The sequence below is a fragment of the Aphis gossypii genome, chromosome X, assembly GCF_020184175.1.
Source record: "Aphis gossypii isolate Hap1 chromosome X, ASM2018417v2, whole genome shotgun sequence".
Classification (NCBI taxonomy): domain Eukaryota; kingdom Metazoa; phylum Arthropoda; class Insecta; order Hemiptera; family Aphididae; genus Aphis; species Aphis gossypii.
This window is the reverse complement of record NC_065533.1, coordinates 28,288,821-28,309,611: the sequence shown is the minus strand read 5'-3', so window position 1 is coordinate 28,309,611 and position 20,791 is coordinate 28,288,821. Positions and strand designations below refer to the sequence as shown.

At 27.1% G+C, this 20,791-nt stretch overlaps 1 protein-coding gene across 3 annotated transcripts in view; it reads left to right on the top strand.

Annotated features, from left to right (window-relative positions):
- The window catches only part of LOC114130554 (uncharacterized), a 139,507-nt gene that overhangs the window by 74,614 nt on the left and 44,102 nt on the right, over positions 1–20,791 (top strand). For all 3 annotated transcript variants that reach the window (XM_050208053.1, XM_050208054.1, XM_050208055.1), the window contains exon 2: positions 18,599–19,702. In XM_050208053.1, coding sequence (XP_050064010.1) covers positions 18,599–19,702 — 1,104 coding nt within the window. The remainder of the gene's footprint in view (positions 1–18,598; positions 19,703–20,791) is intronic.

Sequence of the window (20,791 nt, the reverse complement as noted above, 5' to 3'; positions counted from 1 at the left end):
ATTAGTTAAATGTAATTGTTTTTATAACATTTGATTAATTTATATAAATTTAAAACTTTAGGGTATTCAATAGTTAGTTTAAATAAACTAACAAGTAAAATCAATAAAAACTTTTGTATATAAATCATTATACATGAGGTACCCAAGAAAAATTTAAAAATGCATGTCTATTTTTCCTGTCAAAATCAATCGAGATTTTTCCTAGAATTGAATTTATAAAATAAAAACTTAATACATGTTACATTAGTATTCACTATTCAATGCAACTAAGTATCTAGCACTTAATGAAAATAATTTCTATCGTCTATAAAAATAAAATTTATTTTATTAAATTAAAATGCTGATACACGCAGTAGACATACTTAGGAAAACTCTTAAACCTCCTCGTAGATCGTTTTTAAAATAAATTATAACTAAAATTTCAGTACTAAAATATAATAACGGAAAGCTTTTAAAAATATGCAATCTTTAACAATAAGGCAAGCAAACCTTGATAAAATTTATCTCAAAACTTTGAAAATCATTTTTAAAAAGATTTTTGTATTAATATTCTTGAAACTTTGTAACGAATTTATTTTAAGGTATTTCCTTTATTTGTTATTTATTTTAAGTTAAGCAATGTATTTTTTAAATTAATTATTTTTTACATTAACATAAATTGTATAATTAATCTACATGTTATTTCGTATATCATTAATATACCTACGGTACAGTTTTAAAATAATATATAAAGTTAAGTAGGTATGAATAATCCATCATCATGCATGGTTGGCTAAAGAACATAAGTATACCGTTCCACTTGAAATACCTAATGTAGACAATTAGCCACATAATAAACGTCAGCAGTTAAACAAAACTAAATAAAGTTCAAAATAAGATACTGTGCAACAGAAAGCTTTTAAGTGTTCACCTTAAAACCAATTTGATTGTTTTAACTGGTACAAATACATAAAATATTACGAGTATATATCTCATAATATAATATTTTAATAACTTGAAATAAATGTTAGCATCTTGTTAGTTTGAATATTTAACATATTTTATGTAAAACAAAAAATTAACGAATATCAAAAATCTCGTTTCTTCTGCATAATAATATATGTTAAGTAACTTCTTTAGTGAGTAAGTCACTTCGAAAAGTATAATATATTAGTATATTTCAATCCAAAGATCAATTATTAGATACAATAAAACAATAATTGTAAGCTAATGAAATGGTTATGTTATATTTTCTGAGAATAAATTGTAAAGATAATTATTAATTATTAATATATTAATTTTGTTATTATTAGTTATAACTAAATTTTATTATTTGGTAGTACCTTTTTACAAATGTTTAATAAACAAGATAAAGTCTGTTGTTTTACTGTATAGAAGTGTAGATGAGTTATTATTATAAATTACTTAAAATTATTTAAAATTATTTGAAAATGTCTTTACCTTTAGAAAAAAAAACATAAATAATGAAAAAATATTAAAATCTTTTTAGGGAAAAATAATATTACTCATTACAATATTTATTACAATCAACATTTGAATTTAAATAACAAAAATTAATATACGATAAAGTATTTACATGTTTTTAAGCTCTTAAAATAATTATAATACTAGTTAATAATAACTTCGGTAATATTTATCCATTGTACAAGTCATAAGTGAATACTTAATAGTTAATATTTAAGCTAATATTATGGTATAGGTTTAATAATACTGTTTTAACAAATAATAACTCAATAGTCATTAAAAAAAAATAGTAAAAATAATATTTAGCTATTAATGATATTAGGCAGGTAGTAACTTACTAATCTTGTATATTAACCAAGAACACAGAAGTAATAACTATTTTATATAATTCATTTTGAGATTATTTTGGCGTATTTATTATAATTATTATATCTTATATGGTATACGCAGATTATTAATATAATACTTACTCACTCAAAAAAAGGAAACCAAATAATATTTAGCTTGTTGAAGACTGTAGTATTAAAAATTATATTTTTACAGTTGAAACGTTAGTTATAGTCAGTTAGTATTACATCTTAGGTATTACTTTATAAAACGTATTAATACACAATTTATAAATACATTTTTCTTAAAATATCACTATCATTTGTGTGCCTATCTACTTCGGTGTTCCTTACATGTATATAATATGTATCTTAAATCCGATTAACTATTTTTTCGGTATTAACTTATTTTGGACCCCCCCCCTGGTTTTCAAGAATAATAATATGCATTATGTATTTAACTATTCCTTTGAATCATATCAGTCAAATAATTAAAATTATATTTACTTAAGACCTCAGCTAAATCGTTGTTTTTTTCTGAAAAAAATTATCCATTATTGAAACATTCAACGATGAATGTAACTTAATTATTTTATGTTCAATATAAATACTATATCCTAAATCCTACCATTATTATAATAGAATAATAATAAACAATGCATTCATCGAGCTTATATAGAACTGATAAAAATTATAACATCAAATCAATTTTCTTGGAAATATTAAAAACAAAAAAAAAACAGTTTATGTAAGTCGTGTTAATATAAAAAATATGATTATCCGATGTGGAAAATAGCTTCAAAATGTTAGATAAGTTAGATTAAAATTATTATGCATTTAATATATTGTTTTTTAATATCTAGCTTTATAGCCGACATTTCTCTGAAAAAAAAATGACCAGTTATAAAATGTGACGGTAGTCGCTCTATTGAAGAAGTGTACTTGCAATGAAATGTAATTAAATAATAAAAAATTTGATAGGTATAGCAAAATGTTGGTGTATACCAATCCAGAAAAATTAACAAAAATTTAAGCTACACAACGGATAATTTTGTAATTTGGGTGTATTTCTATTTTCTTGATCAATTTTCCTGGAACATGAGTTTGTTCGATAAAATAAGGTTTAATACTTTTTCTCGTCTGCTAATAATCTAGGAATTTAAATATAAAACGATTGGACATCGTTTTAAAATCTCCCATAACAATTATGACGAAAATACAAATTTCAGCTTATTGAAAATTTTCTTATTTCAAGAATTTTTCAATTTCGTGCAATAAAATTAAATACCTATATAATTGTAATGGAATACAAATTAACATTGATTACTAAGAAAAATCTTCTAACTGCATATGAATACCACCTCGTCAAAATCAGTTCAGTTGTTTCAATATTTAATAAAACAAGCTATCAGATACTTAAATGTTATTTATTTGTGGTGAGTGCCCAAAAATATTTGAGAACAGTTGAGCTACTACCACGTACCACGTTACCGCCGCGGCGAATTTGAGGAGATATTCTCGAAGGATCATGTGTGCCGCCGTCGCCGCCTCTAGAAGAATTGCCAGCCTCATTATAACGCTGCATCACCACACATAAAGACTGCTTTCTTTGTGCTAACTTGAGAATAGCGTGAATTTTATTTGTGTTTTATATTCTATGTTAGTTTTTAATATAGTGTGGTGATCGGTTATAGTGTTCATTTATTTAAAACAACCTATACACTTTTTATTAAACTACAGCGGTGACTTCGAAAATGGAAGACGCACAACCTCAAAACGTACCACACATCTATCGCATCGGTATCAAAATTCTACCATTTTGGCCTGAAGATCCCGCTGTTTGGTTTTCGCAGCTTGAAGCTCAACTTGCCTTAGCAAACATCAATCAAGATTATTACTACTACTAGATTATTACTAGATAAATACTTACTATACTTCACAGCTCGAAGGTCCTGTAATTATAAATATATAAATATAGGCATTTTGTTAGTGCTGATGTTACACACTCAATTATCGGAATAGATTTCTTAAAATTCAACAATCCTCTGGTCGGTATTTGACACAAAAGTCTAATTGACAACGTCACTATACTGACAGCTCAAGGAACCTTTACCAATTATTCCATTCCTCGTGATAAGCTCATTTATTTTGTAGTAACTCGCGTTATCACAATGTCCTTGCTATGTCTGAGAATTTCCCCAGAAATAATATGTCCACCTGGAGTTATTCGAGATGTTTTCCATACTACGCTGCATCATATCAGAACCACTTCTCACCAATCACTCCACTGCAGTGCTCACCAACTGGTTCCAGATCATCTACAAATTCCCCGATCTGAATTTGAAGAAATGATTCTTGATAGTATTACACGTCGATCTGAGAGTTACTGGGCTTTTCCACTCTATCTCGTGCCCAAAAACTGCAGCACCCTTAGTACTTTTCATGGATACTAATAAGTATGCAATGGGTGTGACTTTCCAACAGCAATGTCAGTAATCTTGGGAACACTTAGCTTTCTTTTCCAAGAAGTTTAAAGCTTCTAAAGAGATATGGAGGACTTATGTCCGAGAACTTTACGCCATCTATAAAACTATCAAATATTTATGATTCACGCTTGAGGGCCGTCATTTTATTTTATTTACAAATCATAAGCCACTCACATTTGCTTTTTCTTGGAAAAATGACACATGCCTCCACGTGTTGTTATTGGTAATAATAGTGTTTATTTACACTTACCTTTACACCTTTTATAAAATTACATATTCATAAAAAAAAAAAAAACAATGTATTAGTTATTTTAGTGGTTATATTTTGACGGATGTTACACTTTGAATCAAAAATTTAAACTTAAATTTAACTTTACAATTTTTAAATAGTAATAATAATAATAAAAAGATAGCAAAATGATCGATTTAAAGTAAAGTTCATAATTGATATTTATATTTTTTTTAATTTTATATTGAATTACAAATTTTATCAGTTTAATGAACAATCAGTAAATATTAAGGATAAATATTACTTATGAATACATATTAGGGACCCGACACACATGCACGTGGTACGTACACATTAAATTTCCAACAAATCACTAATGGAGAAAAATTAAATGGTGAACATTATCAGTAGGTAACAGATTTCATTGCAATCAATTATTATCTAAAAGATATACTTATTTTTATTATTTTTATTATTATTATTATTATTATAATTATAATATTATATGAAAGAAAAAAAGATTTAAAAAAGGTTATTGATATTGTATAAAAATGTGTAGTCTTATAAATAACTATAAATAAAATGAAAAGAAAAACTACTCAGAGATTTCAATTATTTCAGTTATGATTAAATTAAAATTGTATTAACATTTATTCGTATATATTGCTTAATTTATATTACTGTAGATACTCATCTATGTTAAAAAGTTTGAGTTAAAATGTGAATTTGTAAAACTCATACCTTTTAGAGTTTTTGGTAAAAAAAGAATAAATTCAAATTATTTATTATTAATGTCGTTTATTCAAAATATTGTAAAGTTACCCATTTTTACTGTTTTTCTTCTTGTTGATGTATAAATTATGTACTACCCACCCACATTTGAAAATAATTTTATCACTTCCGTCAGAAACTTTTATGAAGACTATAGATGTTTATTGTTTATCAAGTAAAACAAAAAAAAAAATCAAATGTTGTTTCAAATATAGCAATCATAAAATATGGTTAGTTATTGGTTTTTTTCGCGTCGCCAAAGTTTTAAACACTGTCCTGTTAAATGACGATTTCCATAAATCGAACCACTTTTGTATCGTCGTCTATGAATGAATCTTATAATAAAGTAACACTTACAGTGCAACAATATTTTATTTAAATGATTTAAATGAGTGTTAAACGGCGTTCAATGTGAATTCCTTCCTAACAAATTGCACGACAATTTTCCAATATTTTGGCGTTGGGTGGCTTATAATTTATAAATGTATTATAGCAATGTATATTACTTACAATTCATCTATATTTATCACTGAAAATACCGTGTAGAAAAAGAAACACTTTCACGTGACATTTGCTTAGAATTTATTCCATTTAGGCCTTTGATTTTTAATTAATTCAAATCAGTCTCATTAAATAATTGTTTTAATATGCATAAAAATAGTGTAACTTTTTAAAAATATGTTCATTATTAGTCTATAAATTTCAGGTGAAATTGTCATCTATTGTTAGTTATTTAAGCTTTAATTAATCAAAATTTGTATTAAGTGAAATTTAGTATCAATGTGTATATATATATATAAACAATTCATAACCAACTTTCACGCAATTATTATAGAAATCCAAGATTTTACACATAGCATTTAAATTCATCAAAAATGTGTAAATCTAATCTGATTTTTGTTTTTATTTATTTCAATTAAAATATAATAATATAATATAATAATATGTGATGGCTTAATTTAAATAAATTATATAAAAGATATATGTATGTTTTATGTTTATATTTTTTGGATGAAATAATATAAAATATTTAAATATATTTGACTTAATCCTAGTGTTTTGGCCAGATGTGGACCGTGTATTTACATAGCCATCCAAAGTTTCAATAAAATTTAAAAAAGCTTTGAGCATTTTTTTTTTTTTGTATTATAATTTATTTATTTACATGCATTGACTATTAGTTTAATAAGATTAATGCTAAGACTCTTTTATGTCTACTATAAGTGGAGAAAGTAAAAATAAATCATTTAACTACTTACTTTAGTATATTCTATGGAACGATAGAAATTTAATGATATTTATTTTTTTACTGATTTATGTTTAATTAATAAAAAAAAAAAACAGTTTAAATTAAATAAATTAAGTAAATACAGATTTTTTAGCTTTTTATATACTTAAAAAACTTATTTTTGTTTTTTATTTTCTTTGTACCATTATTTTTTTATTTTTTCAACAAATCAAAGATATATAATGATTATTTAGTATTTTATTAAAAATTATTATATAGAAACGAAATTAATTGTTTTATAATAATATTTGACTTCTTAAACTTCTTAGATTTAAATTGTATTAGTTTACTGAGAGTTAATAAAAATAAATTAACAATTTAGTTGAGTTAATATTTAAAAAAAATAAACTTAAAAGTAACTAGTAAAGTTAATAAATTAAAATACAATACATTTTTTCTTTCATCAATTTATTGTTCAATAAAATCATTATTATTATAGTTATATTATTAATACATTAAAAAGTTGAACCCATAATAAACCAAAAAATGAAAATCATATATTAATCAGACATGATAAGTCAAAGAAAATTAAAATAGGCGTAAAAAATAATAAATAAAAAATGTATTAAGTAGATATAACAATTTATTATACACTAGGACTTAAGAAATTTTTGAGTGTAACTTGTTATTGAGAATATAAATGTAAAGGATATTTTAAATTTGAATTCAATGATGAACTAAATTATTGTGGGTTGTGACGTCAATCTGCATATTATAAAAATGTATTGCAAATAGAATAATTTTTATTAATACAATATTAACTATAAATAGATAGTATAGTTTATAATAATTCTAATCTCTAAGAAAATGGAAACATATACATAAAATATAATAATAAACTTACAACTCTTAAATCTCCCCAAAAAAGTATTTTGATGCATAATAAAATAAATAAAACCTTTATTCATCAGTTAAATATCCAATATCGTGTAAATTTTTATTTCGAATTTCAGAAATAAATCTATTATATACTCGAATTATATTTATAGAGTTTTTAATCAAGTGAACGGGTTTTTTTTTTTTAATGTAAAATATATTAAATACATAAATGGCTTAAAAACAGTCAAAATATGTTTTAAACTTTATGTTGCGTAAACATAATAATATAAAAATGTTGTGAAATGCCGTTCAAAATCGTTGTTCGTATACAATGATACTTATCATTGGATTCAAGTACAATTGATAAATATTTATAGTGATCTACAACTGAACAATCTGTTAATCAATTTTTTGTTTTAGAGTTCATTAAAAAAAAAATAATAATAAATCGATTTTATCACAATTTGATTTTGCATAAAAGTCCATGTTTCCTTTGTTCGTGAAAATATAATAAATTGTTAATTTTCTTCTTGTTAAGTTTTGCTGGTATTCTGAATTATTATATCTTCCGAATATGTTTATGACTTATAAAACCGTGTCAAGTGTCACTCAAAGCGATATAAAACATATTACAGCACGGCAAAACTATAGTTTCTATAGAAAATATACATAAATTACACATATTGATACAAACAGTTCAAAGTTGAAACGGTTATAATATCGGGTTCAACCTCAATAGGTTTTTAACGATATTGGGCGGTTTTCACTACTCTTTTATATTTCTGAAACGCTGGACGATCTCTTACATTGAGTTATAACTCAATATGGGTTTCTAAGAAAGATTTCAGTTTTTGTAAATTCAGTGAATGTATAAATGTTTATTAAGTTTAAATTACTCTTGCTCTTATTTAATTTGTAAACAGGGCTTTACTCGAGAAATTAGTTAAATTATAATACTGGGCTTTGGACTTTAGATAAAAGCGGCGATATTCCTGAAGGGTGGGACGTTAGACTAATACTAAATGTATAGCGTGTCGAAACCCTTATTTATACAGAATCTTGTTTATCAATATACAGTAGAAACTAGGTGGTGGTTATCAAAGGAAGCCAAATAGTTGTTGTTGTACAATATACTTCGGTTTCTTTGTGGCTTAAACATTTATATCAAATATAATAATTCTAAGAATCGGTGAGCGAGAATTACGCGATTTTGTTATTATCGGCAACCCGCGCTCCTGTGTTATAGCTTCTGTACGCGTTGGTTTCTAGGAATCTATGAGCTTATTTGACTCCCAACTTTGACAATGTAATGAAGATAAATCAATATATTTAATATAGTATGGTAAAAGTAAACAACGTTATCGTTTTACTATAATCGTCTCCTTTAAAATGGAAGTCCTCGATTTTCTCTAAAAAATTAGTATTATGTTTAAAGTAGAATTTTTAGCAGTTGTTTAATGTTTCTGGATTATATCAATATCTCGTGATATTGCTTGAGTTGTATTCTCTTTTATTTGATGGGATGTCTCTTTCTCGTCTTCTGTGTTTGGTTTTTTTTTTTTTTTTTTGTAATTTGGTGAGGTACTTTGATTAGTTAAGTATATTATTGTTGATAGTTGCTATTATCAAATATTATCACATCGTATAATGAGTTACAATACTCATTGTTAAATAATATTGCTCTTATCATTTTCTATATATCTATTAATTCGTCTATTTTGTTCTTGTCTAATTTTTCTAGTTCCTTTTTTTAAATTTGCGATAATATTTAAATATTTAAATCCTTGATTTCATTTGTTTTTAAGAAGTATTCTTCTATTAAGTTAATATCTTTTTCGTATTTTCAACTTTCTTTAGCATTAATAGTTGATTTAAGATTTAAGTTATAATTTATAGTCGTTTTTTTCTAGATATAAGTAGGTATACCTAATGCTGGTTGAATAGGTTTCGTATGGTTTATTCAAACATACTTCTTTAACCTTTTAGTAAATGGCTTTTCTTGATCTCAATTTTTTAAAACTAAATGACAGCAAATTTTACTTGCATATTACGCAACTTCAAAAAACGAACTGAGTCTTGTAAAAGTTATATTTCACATGTTGATCAGCTAGTCCATGAATTTCAACAATGTATTTCAAGGTATTATCGAAAACATATAGTGGTTTACAATGGGTGTTGTATACAATTCGTTACAAATTACATATTGTTTTCAGACTTTTTTATTATAGCTAAAATTACTTCTAATTAGGTTTTTTATAAACATGGTTATTTTCATTGAATAAACAAAACCTTAATACCTAAAACATTCAGAAATAATATCAAATCAGTTTAACGATTAAAGTTTAAAAAAATATCGTTGTTATCGTAATACAATAGAGTCTCAATAGTCCGGAACTCCATAGTAAGCTGATCAAAGTAATAAATAAGTTTGCTGTAACGAAATTTCTTAGCTAGGTTACCCAAACTTGTTAAATTATCATCGAGAATATTAAAAATGAGTATATTAATTTCCAACGTATGCTTATCTAATAATCAATTCATAAAAATAAAATGTAAAACAATTTTAATTTGTTGTAATTTAGTTTAATTTATTAACTCATTAATTGAAAACTTAATATTATAATCATCATTTTTTTACATCTTGTTTTTTGTGATTACTTTAATATTACTGTATTAATTGTGATTTTATAATATTTTTTTTAAAGATAAATGTGTTTATAAAATTTGTTTATGTCTCTTACGTTTTATTTTATTCCATACATGAGTTTAAGTGCTTTACTAAATATTGTGTACTCTCGATACCCGTGCGTGGATTATCCATAGTCTTCCATGGACATTTTTTACATATAAATAATTTATAATTATTCATTATACGTGTGTATCTTTCATTTTTATTATAAAATTTAAAATATTTTTATGGTATTATATGAATGTTTAAATAAAAATAACACATGCACTAATTTAATTTTTTTAATAATACATATATGTAGTTCTAACATTTTCATTTTAATTATAATTTTGCTGATTATCCGTGGAATTTGCTTATCCGTGGATGCCAATCCACCCTATTCCGCGGATAATCGAGAGTACTCTGTAATTATAATACTGCACTTATTTGTGTATGCGTCCTATAAAGTTTAATAGTAAGTTTTATTTTTTAGTATTAGGTACTCTGATTATTTGATTATCGAATTTTTTAAGTTTAACCAAGTTATGAAAAATTATAATCTTAGCTGGTTACATATTTTCTATGCTTAAATTATATTTTAAATTAATAGAATATCTATATACTCCCATTGTTTACTATATTCGTCTAGGTATAGACCGTTAGATCACACTATAAAGTTACCTTTTCGTATAGGTCCTTTTTTTTCATAGTACATATTCAATACCATACCTATAGAGTTGTATAGCGAGTGATGAACCACGGGTTAGGTTCATGATTGTGGAGGGCTCATCAAAGAATGTATGCAATTTTATAAACATATTATCAGCATTATTAAAAAATTTAAAAATACGATGATGGTCTTTAAAAAACAAACTGTCTTTACAAAAAAATATGACATTCGTCTATACGGAAAATAATAAAAAACAAAATAAATTTAAGCATGATAAAAAAAAAAATCCATTTTTTGAAGATAGCTGGACCATTAACATATTTAATTAAGAAATATGTACTTTTCAAATGAACAAATTATTACTAGCACAATTTCAAAGAACATAAAAAGTCATAAATGAATCAATCCTTAATTGTCTATTCAGATTAAGTGAAAGGGGAATTTAATTTAATAACTGAAGCTGGCCATTTTTCAATGGGAGCGGTCTTATCACAGAGAAAGGTTCCGAAAAACCATCCCATAGCTTACGGTAGTAGGGCGTTGAACTATTGAACCTAACCAAAATAAATTATAGTGTATTCAGAAAAAACTATTAATTATCATGTGGGCTGTAAAATATTTCAAATCATATATTCATATGGTCACTATTTCAATATCATTACAGAGCATCTATCACTGACATATTTGTTTGACATCAAGGACGCCTCATCACAATTAATACAGTTGAGACTATTATCGGATTATGATTATAATATAATATACCGAACTAGTTTAACACATTTAAATATGGACTGTTTATCGTGCATTAAAATTATATAACTTGACTCAAATAATAATAAAACAAACTTAATATATTTTAAAACACCGAGATTTTTTCTATTTCCAAAGCTTTGTAAGAAAGTATAAAAACGCTTAGACCAGTAAAAAGACTAAAAATGTAATTGTTTTTGTCTATTTGGTTATTAAATAATACTATTCATTTTTCCATAGTTAAGAAGAACAAATGCAATTCCACTCGAGATAGACAGGTTTTCAATGTATAAAATCTTTTGTTTAGACAATACAATTAAAAAGTTTTCTACGATGAGAGTTAGATGACTAACTACATTCAAACAAGTACAGTGTGTCGATACATTTTTAAAGAAAGCAATATTATAATTTGAATATATAAGAAATACAATTTTACTGAAAAGAAAAAACTACACATTATTTAAGAACACCATTACTCACCTTCAAGGCGACACCCTTGTGTATCATAAACAGTAAAATGAATAAAAAATTAACTAACAATGGAGAAAGAAACCTTAAGCCTAAATAATATAGTATAATGTTAAACAATACATAAAAAGTGAAATATATAAATATATCTATATTATATATATATATATATATAATATATATATAAGATCTCAAACATATAAAAAAACAACCGATGTTAATCAGTACTATGGCTATAAAACTTTTCAAGAATATCAGCCTAGATATAGTATGTCTGATAACTAAAACTTTAATAAAAATATTTATATTTGAAAACTTGTAGGATTAAAACATATAATAACTTTCACAGTATATACTAGCGATTGCCTTATTATTTACTAATTTACCCACAATTATACAATCATTAATTGTAGACACACTTGCGGGATACCTAAGTAAATTTTAACCGATTTCATAATAAGTTTCTTATCAAGCCACCAGATTTGGCCCCCCTATTCAAAAATATGTTGATTATTTTACATCAAAAAATCCAAAGCGACTCCGGGACATCTACAAATCAATTACTTAGAAAGATCACACAAAATATTAAAAACTTTTGTTTTGTAGATAAATAACGTAAATTAATGCATTTTCATTTGGCATAACTATTCATTTATCTACTAATTTTACGACTTACGTTTTAGTGTTTAAAAAAAAAACCAAATATTCTTTCTATATTTCACTATTTTAAGACCAACCACAATATAATCATGTATAATAATGTGATTTAAAACGCACTACGCAAAAATCACATAAAATTGTTCGAAATAGTTTTTAAAAAAAAGAAACGAATTGAAATTATTATATTAATAAAATAGTATACGAAATAGCTTTACACTTAGATGAAAAAGTACCAATTAAAGAACAAGATAAAGAAACCGGATTAAATATGAACTGTTAGATTTTAAATTATAATGGTACATGATTGTGAAAATGTAACAATACAAAAAGCTAGATATGATGAATATCAAATAAAAATTATATCAAATGATATAACAAAAATAATATGCTAAAATAATAAAACTACTTTTTACAATATGTAAAGCATTTCTTATTTTTCTTTCCTATTTTTAGCATTTTCATTGAAAATTATTCATTATTTTATAAAAAAAATATGCTAAATCAATGTAAAGTTACTTGAAGCGGAAACCAATTATAAAATATTATGTATTTTTTTAAGTTATTTTAGAAAAACCAAAACTACCTATTCAATTGTAGATTTTGAGTCCGCTAAATTTAAATTAATATTTATTTAATGAGCAAATTTCGGTCTTGGGCTTAAAAATAATGTACCAAATGATTAAGTTGAGATGAATGGTCATTCATACTCCAGGATAAATGTACAGATATCTAAGATGAGTGGAGAAACATCGTTAAAAATACCTTATGGATTTTTAAAATAAAACAACATCATATGTACCCACTTTTAGCAGAAAAAAATGACTTATACTGGTATGGTGTATTGCACATATTAACCTCCTCAAAGACATTGTAAAACAACATTTAACAAGTAAAAAATAACGATTTAATAAATTATACTCTGAGAGAAAAAAATTGTAATACTATTTGAAGCTAACACTAGGACCTACGACTTGAAAAGCAGCGATAAACACAAAAACCAAGAATTCGACTTTCAACTTAATGATATAAAGACAAAAGGAACAATCATTTCATTTCTAATAGGTCGTTTTAGTACCCATAAAGGAAGGAAAACAGTTAATTTAAACTTTAAAATGAACTCATAAACTAGCATGTACAATTGTACAAGAAACCATGACATTACACACTCACGTAACACACTTGCTGACGTTAAATGTACTCGATATATATTTAATTATTACTACACAACCATAAAAAAACCAATAAAATATTCAAATTACTGTTAAAAGTTTAATACAAAATAATATGTAGTGATTTGAATATATTTTTAGTCAAAAAATCGGTAAGATAAGTACTTGCAACTTTTACAAAATATTTGATTTATTTTTTAAAAATTGTTTTCTATAAATGTCATTAAAACATATTTACTGGTTCCATAATCACAAAAATCGTATACAAGATTTATAAAGGTTAACAAATTAAAAATATATTTGTTTAAATGTTTTTCATATACATCGGTAATATAATAACATTTATATAAAATTCCTCGAAATCATAAAATATTTATTAAATACAAGTATTTAATGGTAAAAAAATGATAAAATTTCTTATATGTAATTCATATGGAAGTAAAAAATCAGAACAATTTTAGACGAAATTGCATATTCAAACGATAGACACAGATAGACGATGTTCATGATTTTATTATAATTTAAAATCACTAACTCAATATCTTTACATATTATACTATGAATTTTACTTTATGCGTTACAATTTTAAAAATAATATTATGTAGATTAGTTTAATGTGTTACCTATAAGCTGTTTATACCATGGACGATAAATCTAACCGGCACACTGTATTTACGCTAAAGTGGTATTGACGAAATGTTTATAACAATAAAATAAATTATTAGTATTATTATAATTAAATTATTTATTTATTAAAATGCAACGTCATCGAAAAAAATTAAATCAACCCAAGTAATTTTCTTATAGAAAAATAAATTACTTTAATAGCTACCTACATCGTAAAATAGACTAACAAACCATTTCCGGTCAGAATCGATTTTCGCATACAATGATGTAGGTATCATTGAATTCAATTTTAACACATCCATTACAGTGACCTAATCGGAACTTAGTATACGCGATACAGTACCGATACCCACTTTTCAACCTTTTTAATAGTTATCTCATCGTGTTTTTTATCTTCTTCATTGTTTATTAATGGTACACAATTACTTCGCGGTGGTATAATAATTTTTTATGGGTGTATGTATCGCTGTAATAGATTTCTACATATCATTATTGTGTTGCGATTAGATTTCTTACAGTGTTGGCAAAATGTTACCTCATGTATGTTATGTAGGTTGGTTGTTTGTTTGTATTACCGAGTCCTTAGAAATAGTATTTTTGACATATAAGGTACTACAGCACTCGTTTGAGCAGTGGCCCATTTTACTGCAACGATTGCATTTAATGTTATTTTTATTGTTGTTTCTTCCAAGATAGTTACTACGAAATTTTGGTTTATACCATTCTAAAAATACCTATTTTTTTTTTTTTATCTTTTATTGCAATTGTTATAACTCATTCTGACCTATCAATGTGTCGCGCTTTATATTGTGTTCTAATAGATACGCTTGGCGGGTAGTTAATAGGCTAACCTGTAAAAAAAAATGTCTATTTAGTCATCACACTTTTATAAACACCGTATCACTTCATAAAACTCTTAAAATTGACAGAACATAAATATTTAAAAATATGTTATGTGTCTAAAAGTTATATTGGTATATGGTTAAGTAAAAAAAAAAAATCCAATAGGCTGAATTTGAATAAACACATTATTAATAAGTACATATGTAATATTAGGTGAGCTAATAATTGAATATATTAATACCTAATACGATAAATTTAATTTGTTTTTGTAGAAAACACTGTATTTTAAAATGTCATTGTGTATTTAAAGTATTAAAAGTTAAAAGTTCCAAGTACTTATAAATAATATTTTTAGATTATAACAAAATAACTTAACTCATTGTTCTTTTATTAATATCTACTTTTGTCTAAAATTGAACAAAACATGTCCATAAAAATATTCTATTTATAAATTTTTGACAGTATAAAATGATTATCATAAATCTCGAATAAAATTATCAATCCTTATGCACAAAAATTGATCATTCTATGAATTGGTAACTACAACATTATTTGCAAGTCTTCGTGATTTTGGAAAACATTTTTTCTTGAAAGAATAAAATTAAATATACATGTATTTGTATTTTAAATATTTAATATGATACAGTTATTTTTTAATTTATCAATGACAGGTTATAGTTCTCAAGAATTTTCTAGGAGTCTATTTGTATTAACTATATGTTGTATATATTTTGTATGAATTAACTTCGGAAATATACTTTTGGTGTTTTTAATCATTTTAGTGAAAACGTTTGTATCAGTGTCACCTATGTATGATTAATAAATTATAAATAGTAGTATTTGTAGTTCAATACCAAAATATTGGTAGATTCTAGTTTATTTCCATAATACTAGATGCAACTTATTAAGTAATATCTGTCTAATAACCAACTAATAAATTATTGATAACAAAATAGAAAACAAATTAGCATAATAATCATATAAAAAATGTAACAAATATTTCATGAAAATATCTCTGGTCAGTTGTCTCGTTTCATCCATTATTATTTTAAAATAATTATTCTCAATATCATTTGTTATTTAGTACACTTTTATAAATATTTTGTGTGCAATTTTTTCTGAAAGTTATTTTATTTAGAATTTTTCCTTATTTTTTATACAGAACAATTCAACTGGAAATTCTAGTTTTTGAATGTATCATCAATAATTTAAATATTTCGTTTTCAAAGGTAACTTTTATTGAAACAGCATTAAGGTAGTAAACTAAAATACCCCTATCCTGTATTCATTATAAAAAATTAACATATTCTTGTAACAAAATCCTTTTTTGGTTTTCATTAACATATTAAGTAACATATTATAATTTATATCATATAAATTACATTTCATGTCATCAAAAATCTTATTATTAAAATATTAAAAAATTGCCATATAAAATCAAGCACCATTCAATTAATTCATGACATTTTGTAATTTATTATCACACGAGTAGTAAAAATTTAGTAATGACTCAAAATATTTTCAATTGTACGATTGAAGTTTAGAAAGTTAGAAGTTTATTGAAGCTAGTTTTTAATGTTTGTGGGTATTTATTTTAACTATAGTATACTGATTATTACTTAAGTTATATATGTAAAAAAATTAAAGTTGCATTTTATTTACTTAAAAATTAAAATACATTTTTAATGACATCAAACTAATGTCGTTATAATTAATTTTTAAAGGTTTGATAAGTTACTTTTACATACATATCAAAATAGAAATATGTCTTAGTGTCATATATTTTTAAAACAGATCTAAAAGATAATCATATTATTTTATATGCTACCCTAAAATTATAATCGAGAATACTTTCTACGATAGAATAAAATATTTTAGAATTTCATAAATAACTGATCCTAATAAGTTGAGGTGTCAGTATATGATTTGAACTAATACAAGTAAAGTAGAAATACACAGAAAAATCGAATAAAAATAAATATTTATATTATGTAGGTACCTACCTAACCAGACATCTAATTTACGAATTCACGTCATCAAAATGTACATGCAACTTTTTTGAACGAATTCTACTGGATAAAAGTTTTTAAATTATACTTCCATAGTAAAAATGTATCCAACTAAAATTTAAACATCCCTTTGACATTCATTTTATTATTTACCATAAAAGAATAATTAAAGCTACTTTGAGTAATTATACTCTCACATCTGGCTATTTAATGAATACATAAATAGATTGAATGTTAGCATAAGAATATACTATAATTAGTCGTACATAAAAATCAATACGACTAATTCGAGACCGCCGCCAGTTCTACGAACTATAGATTTTAAGTGTTATTACGTATTATCTTTTATTAAAATGTATAAATATTATATCGTATTTCTACTTTCGAAATTTTGGCACACAATGCAAACGCTAATATACGTTTTGGGCTTTAATGGTATCATATTAATACTAATAAGTATTACAATTGAAATAAACCGTATTAAAAGTGTCCCTTTCCAGCATTATTTTAATTAATTTGATTTAAAAAATGTTGTGCCGGTGTGACTAAAGAAATATTAATTTATCTAACAGAGATTAGATTTTTAAATTATTAAGTTATAATATTTACATATTATGCTTTTAATACTGTCGTTTCGATTAATTGAAGAGTTAAAAATTTTATTTTGAAGATTTTATAAGTACATGAATTATCCGTGTTTTATCGGTTATCACTTGTATAGGTATAATATATACACAATAAACATAAATTGAAACCTCTAACTACCGGACACTCTCATTCACCGTAATTGTGTTCGTTATTTAGATATGTCCACTATTCAGTGGAGGTGGGGGTGGCGGTAAATTTTTGAAAATAACTCGGAGAAATTATTAATTACATAATATGTACAACATTTATTATTTATACAATACTAAAATGTATAATAAAGATATTTGTATATTTGTATTATTAAAATTATGATATTATGTAGGTATTATGTATGTAAAAATTAGTGAAAATGTAAAAAAAAATATCTATGTATAAAATAGGAAAATAGCTATGATATACGCGATTTGTGTTTTACTAACACTAAACTTATCTGCAAATGCATGAACACCCATATGTATATTGCATGGTCAAAATTTAAGAATCTCAATTTTTTTTTTTAAACTTAATCTCTTTCGTTTACTAGCCATTGCAATATAATGTTTACGAATACAGTCAAATACGTTCAAATAATAAAAAAAAAAAAACTATATCGATTTTGAACTAACTCCAACCATCCATAATATTACATGACCGTTTAACGATCGTCACTACGCGAACTGCATTTGTTCGCGGAACCGTATAATTAATTCCCGTTTTGTTTCAGCTTCAAGGTCGAGGAGTCCGTCGCCGGAAAATGGATTTGAAATGCCGATGTTCGAGACCATGCCCGTCGCACGGGAACCGAAAAGATCTTACAACACCGGAATATCAGTGGCGGACGACCGCGTGCACAGCGACTTGGAAGACGACTTCGACGACCGCGACATGGACGACGACGACTACATCCCCAACAAGTGCGACGACTTCGACAGTTACGCGATGCGGGACTTCCAGGAGCCGGTTAAACACCGACACGTTTTGGCCCCCCGCTCGATGGCCACGCTCAAAAAGAAGGCCAAGTGCAGGTCGGCGGACGCGTCGCCAGCCAACAGGCGGCACCGGTACCGGACGTCGTCTCCGTCGCACTCGGCGTCGTCGTCGCCGCATCTGGGACAGCGACCGCCACTCATCGGGTCTGTGTCGCAACCCGTTCTGGAATCGCGGTACGTCAAGGCAACGGCCGTGAGGAAGCTGGCCTGCGAGACCGGAACTATAGCGGTGTTGAGCTCCACGGCCGAACCGCTGGCTGAACCGGCAGATCAGTGCGAGTGGGAGGAAGCGGAACGAATGCAGGCCCTGCATTGCAGCAACCACCGGGACGGCTGGGGAGCCACGGGTCCGGCGGCGGAGACGTTCGCCGTCGCCGGCAGATGGCCGATGATGGCCGAAGGGTCCGGCGAGGAGACTGACCTGGACCGGATACCGGTGGGCGTGATCGAGGTGTTGGACTGCGAACCGGCCGACCAGTGCCGGCCGACGCCGCCGAAAGCCAATCTGTTCCCGAAGGCTCAGCGGTCGAGCCGCGATCAGCACATCCCGTTGCCGGTCATACACGCGATGGAGATGAAGCCCAACGCTCTGGGCCACGACGATCGGTTCAAGACCGTGAAGGTACAGCCGCCGTCGTCAGATAGACACGGATATCGGTCGCGCATGGCGGCCGGAAGCTCGACGTTCGACTCGTCGTACCGGAAACCGTTTGTCCGGCAGTCAAACGACCTATCCAGACGGGACAAAAAGTCGGCCGAAGACGACGAATACGAAATCATCGCGGGGTGGATGGCCAAAATGCCGGTGTTCGAAAAATGCCCGCCAGCCAAGTCCAAAAGTAAGTATGAAGTATAATATGCCTGCTACAGCGCGTTTACAGTGTGCAATAGAATTATTGTTCTATTGCACGAGCGCGCCAATTAATATATGTCTGGAACACGGGTATTACCAAAAGTCGGAGATTACCAGCTATACTATAATTAGTATACCGAGTCCGATGTGTCATAATGTACGAGTTGTGATATTCTATTCGCGCGAGTGATTAGAATGTATAATAATATAATATTATGTTACGTTCACCGAGAAACGTGACGAGTGCGAAACACTGCAAACTTGCAAAGCTCTCCGTTTGACGTTTTCAAACAGTTCTACGCCAATTGAGATTATTCTCTCACGCCGACTATCGTAATCGTTTATTACGAATTGAATACGAAATTTGAAATTTGAAATCCGTCGGTTACACTTTCTGCAGCGAATATAATATAATAATATGTGTGTATAATTTATTGCATTACTTGTAGAATGAAAATAGAAATTTCGCCAAAAACTAGCTTATTGATGACGCGTACAATAAGTTATTGAAACAGTTCAACGTGGTTTGCATAAATACAATGGCCGTAAATAATAGTTTTCTCCTTTTTTCCACCTACCTCACGACGACATTGTTGTTCGGACGGATTATCATTATTGTTATATTAAGCTCAGTCATCAGTATATGCGCGCATAACGCTTAGGCGTGTCGAAAATTTACAGCCTTTGGCTTTATATAATATCTACGGTGATGGTTGGACATATGACAGATAATATTTCAATTGTTTCTCGGTTGTACAAAACGCTCACCGTAACGCCATTATTACAATATCGATTAACCGTGATACAATACTACGGTGTAAGTACTTACACGGAATTTATATTACGCATTACGTGTTAAGCATCAGCAATGAATTGATTTTTATTTCCGCTAAACATAAAAAAAAAAAAACTTGATGACGGAATAACAGTACCAAATCCCCTATAATAGATATGTATTATAATTTGTAAACCACGATAATGACAAAACAATATAGCTAATTAAGCCAATTTGAATGTGTGTGTTGCTCATATACGTATAAAATAAAATGTAAATCGAATAACTAATTATTATCAT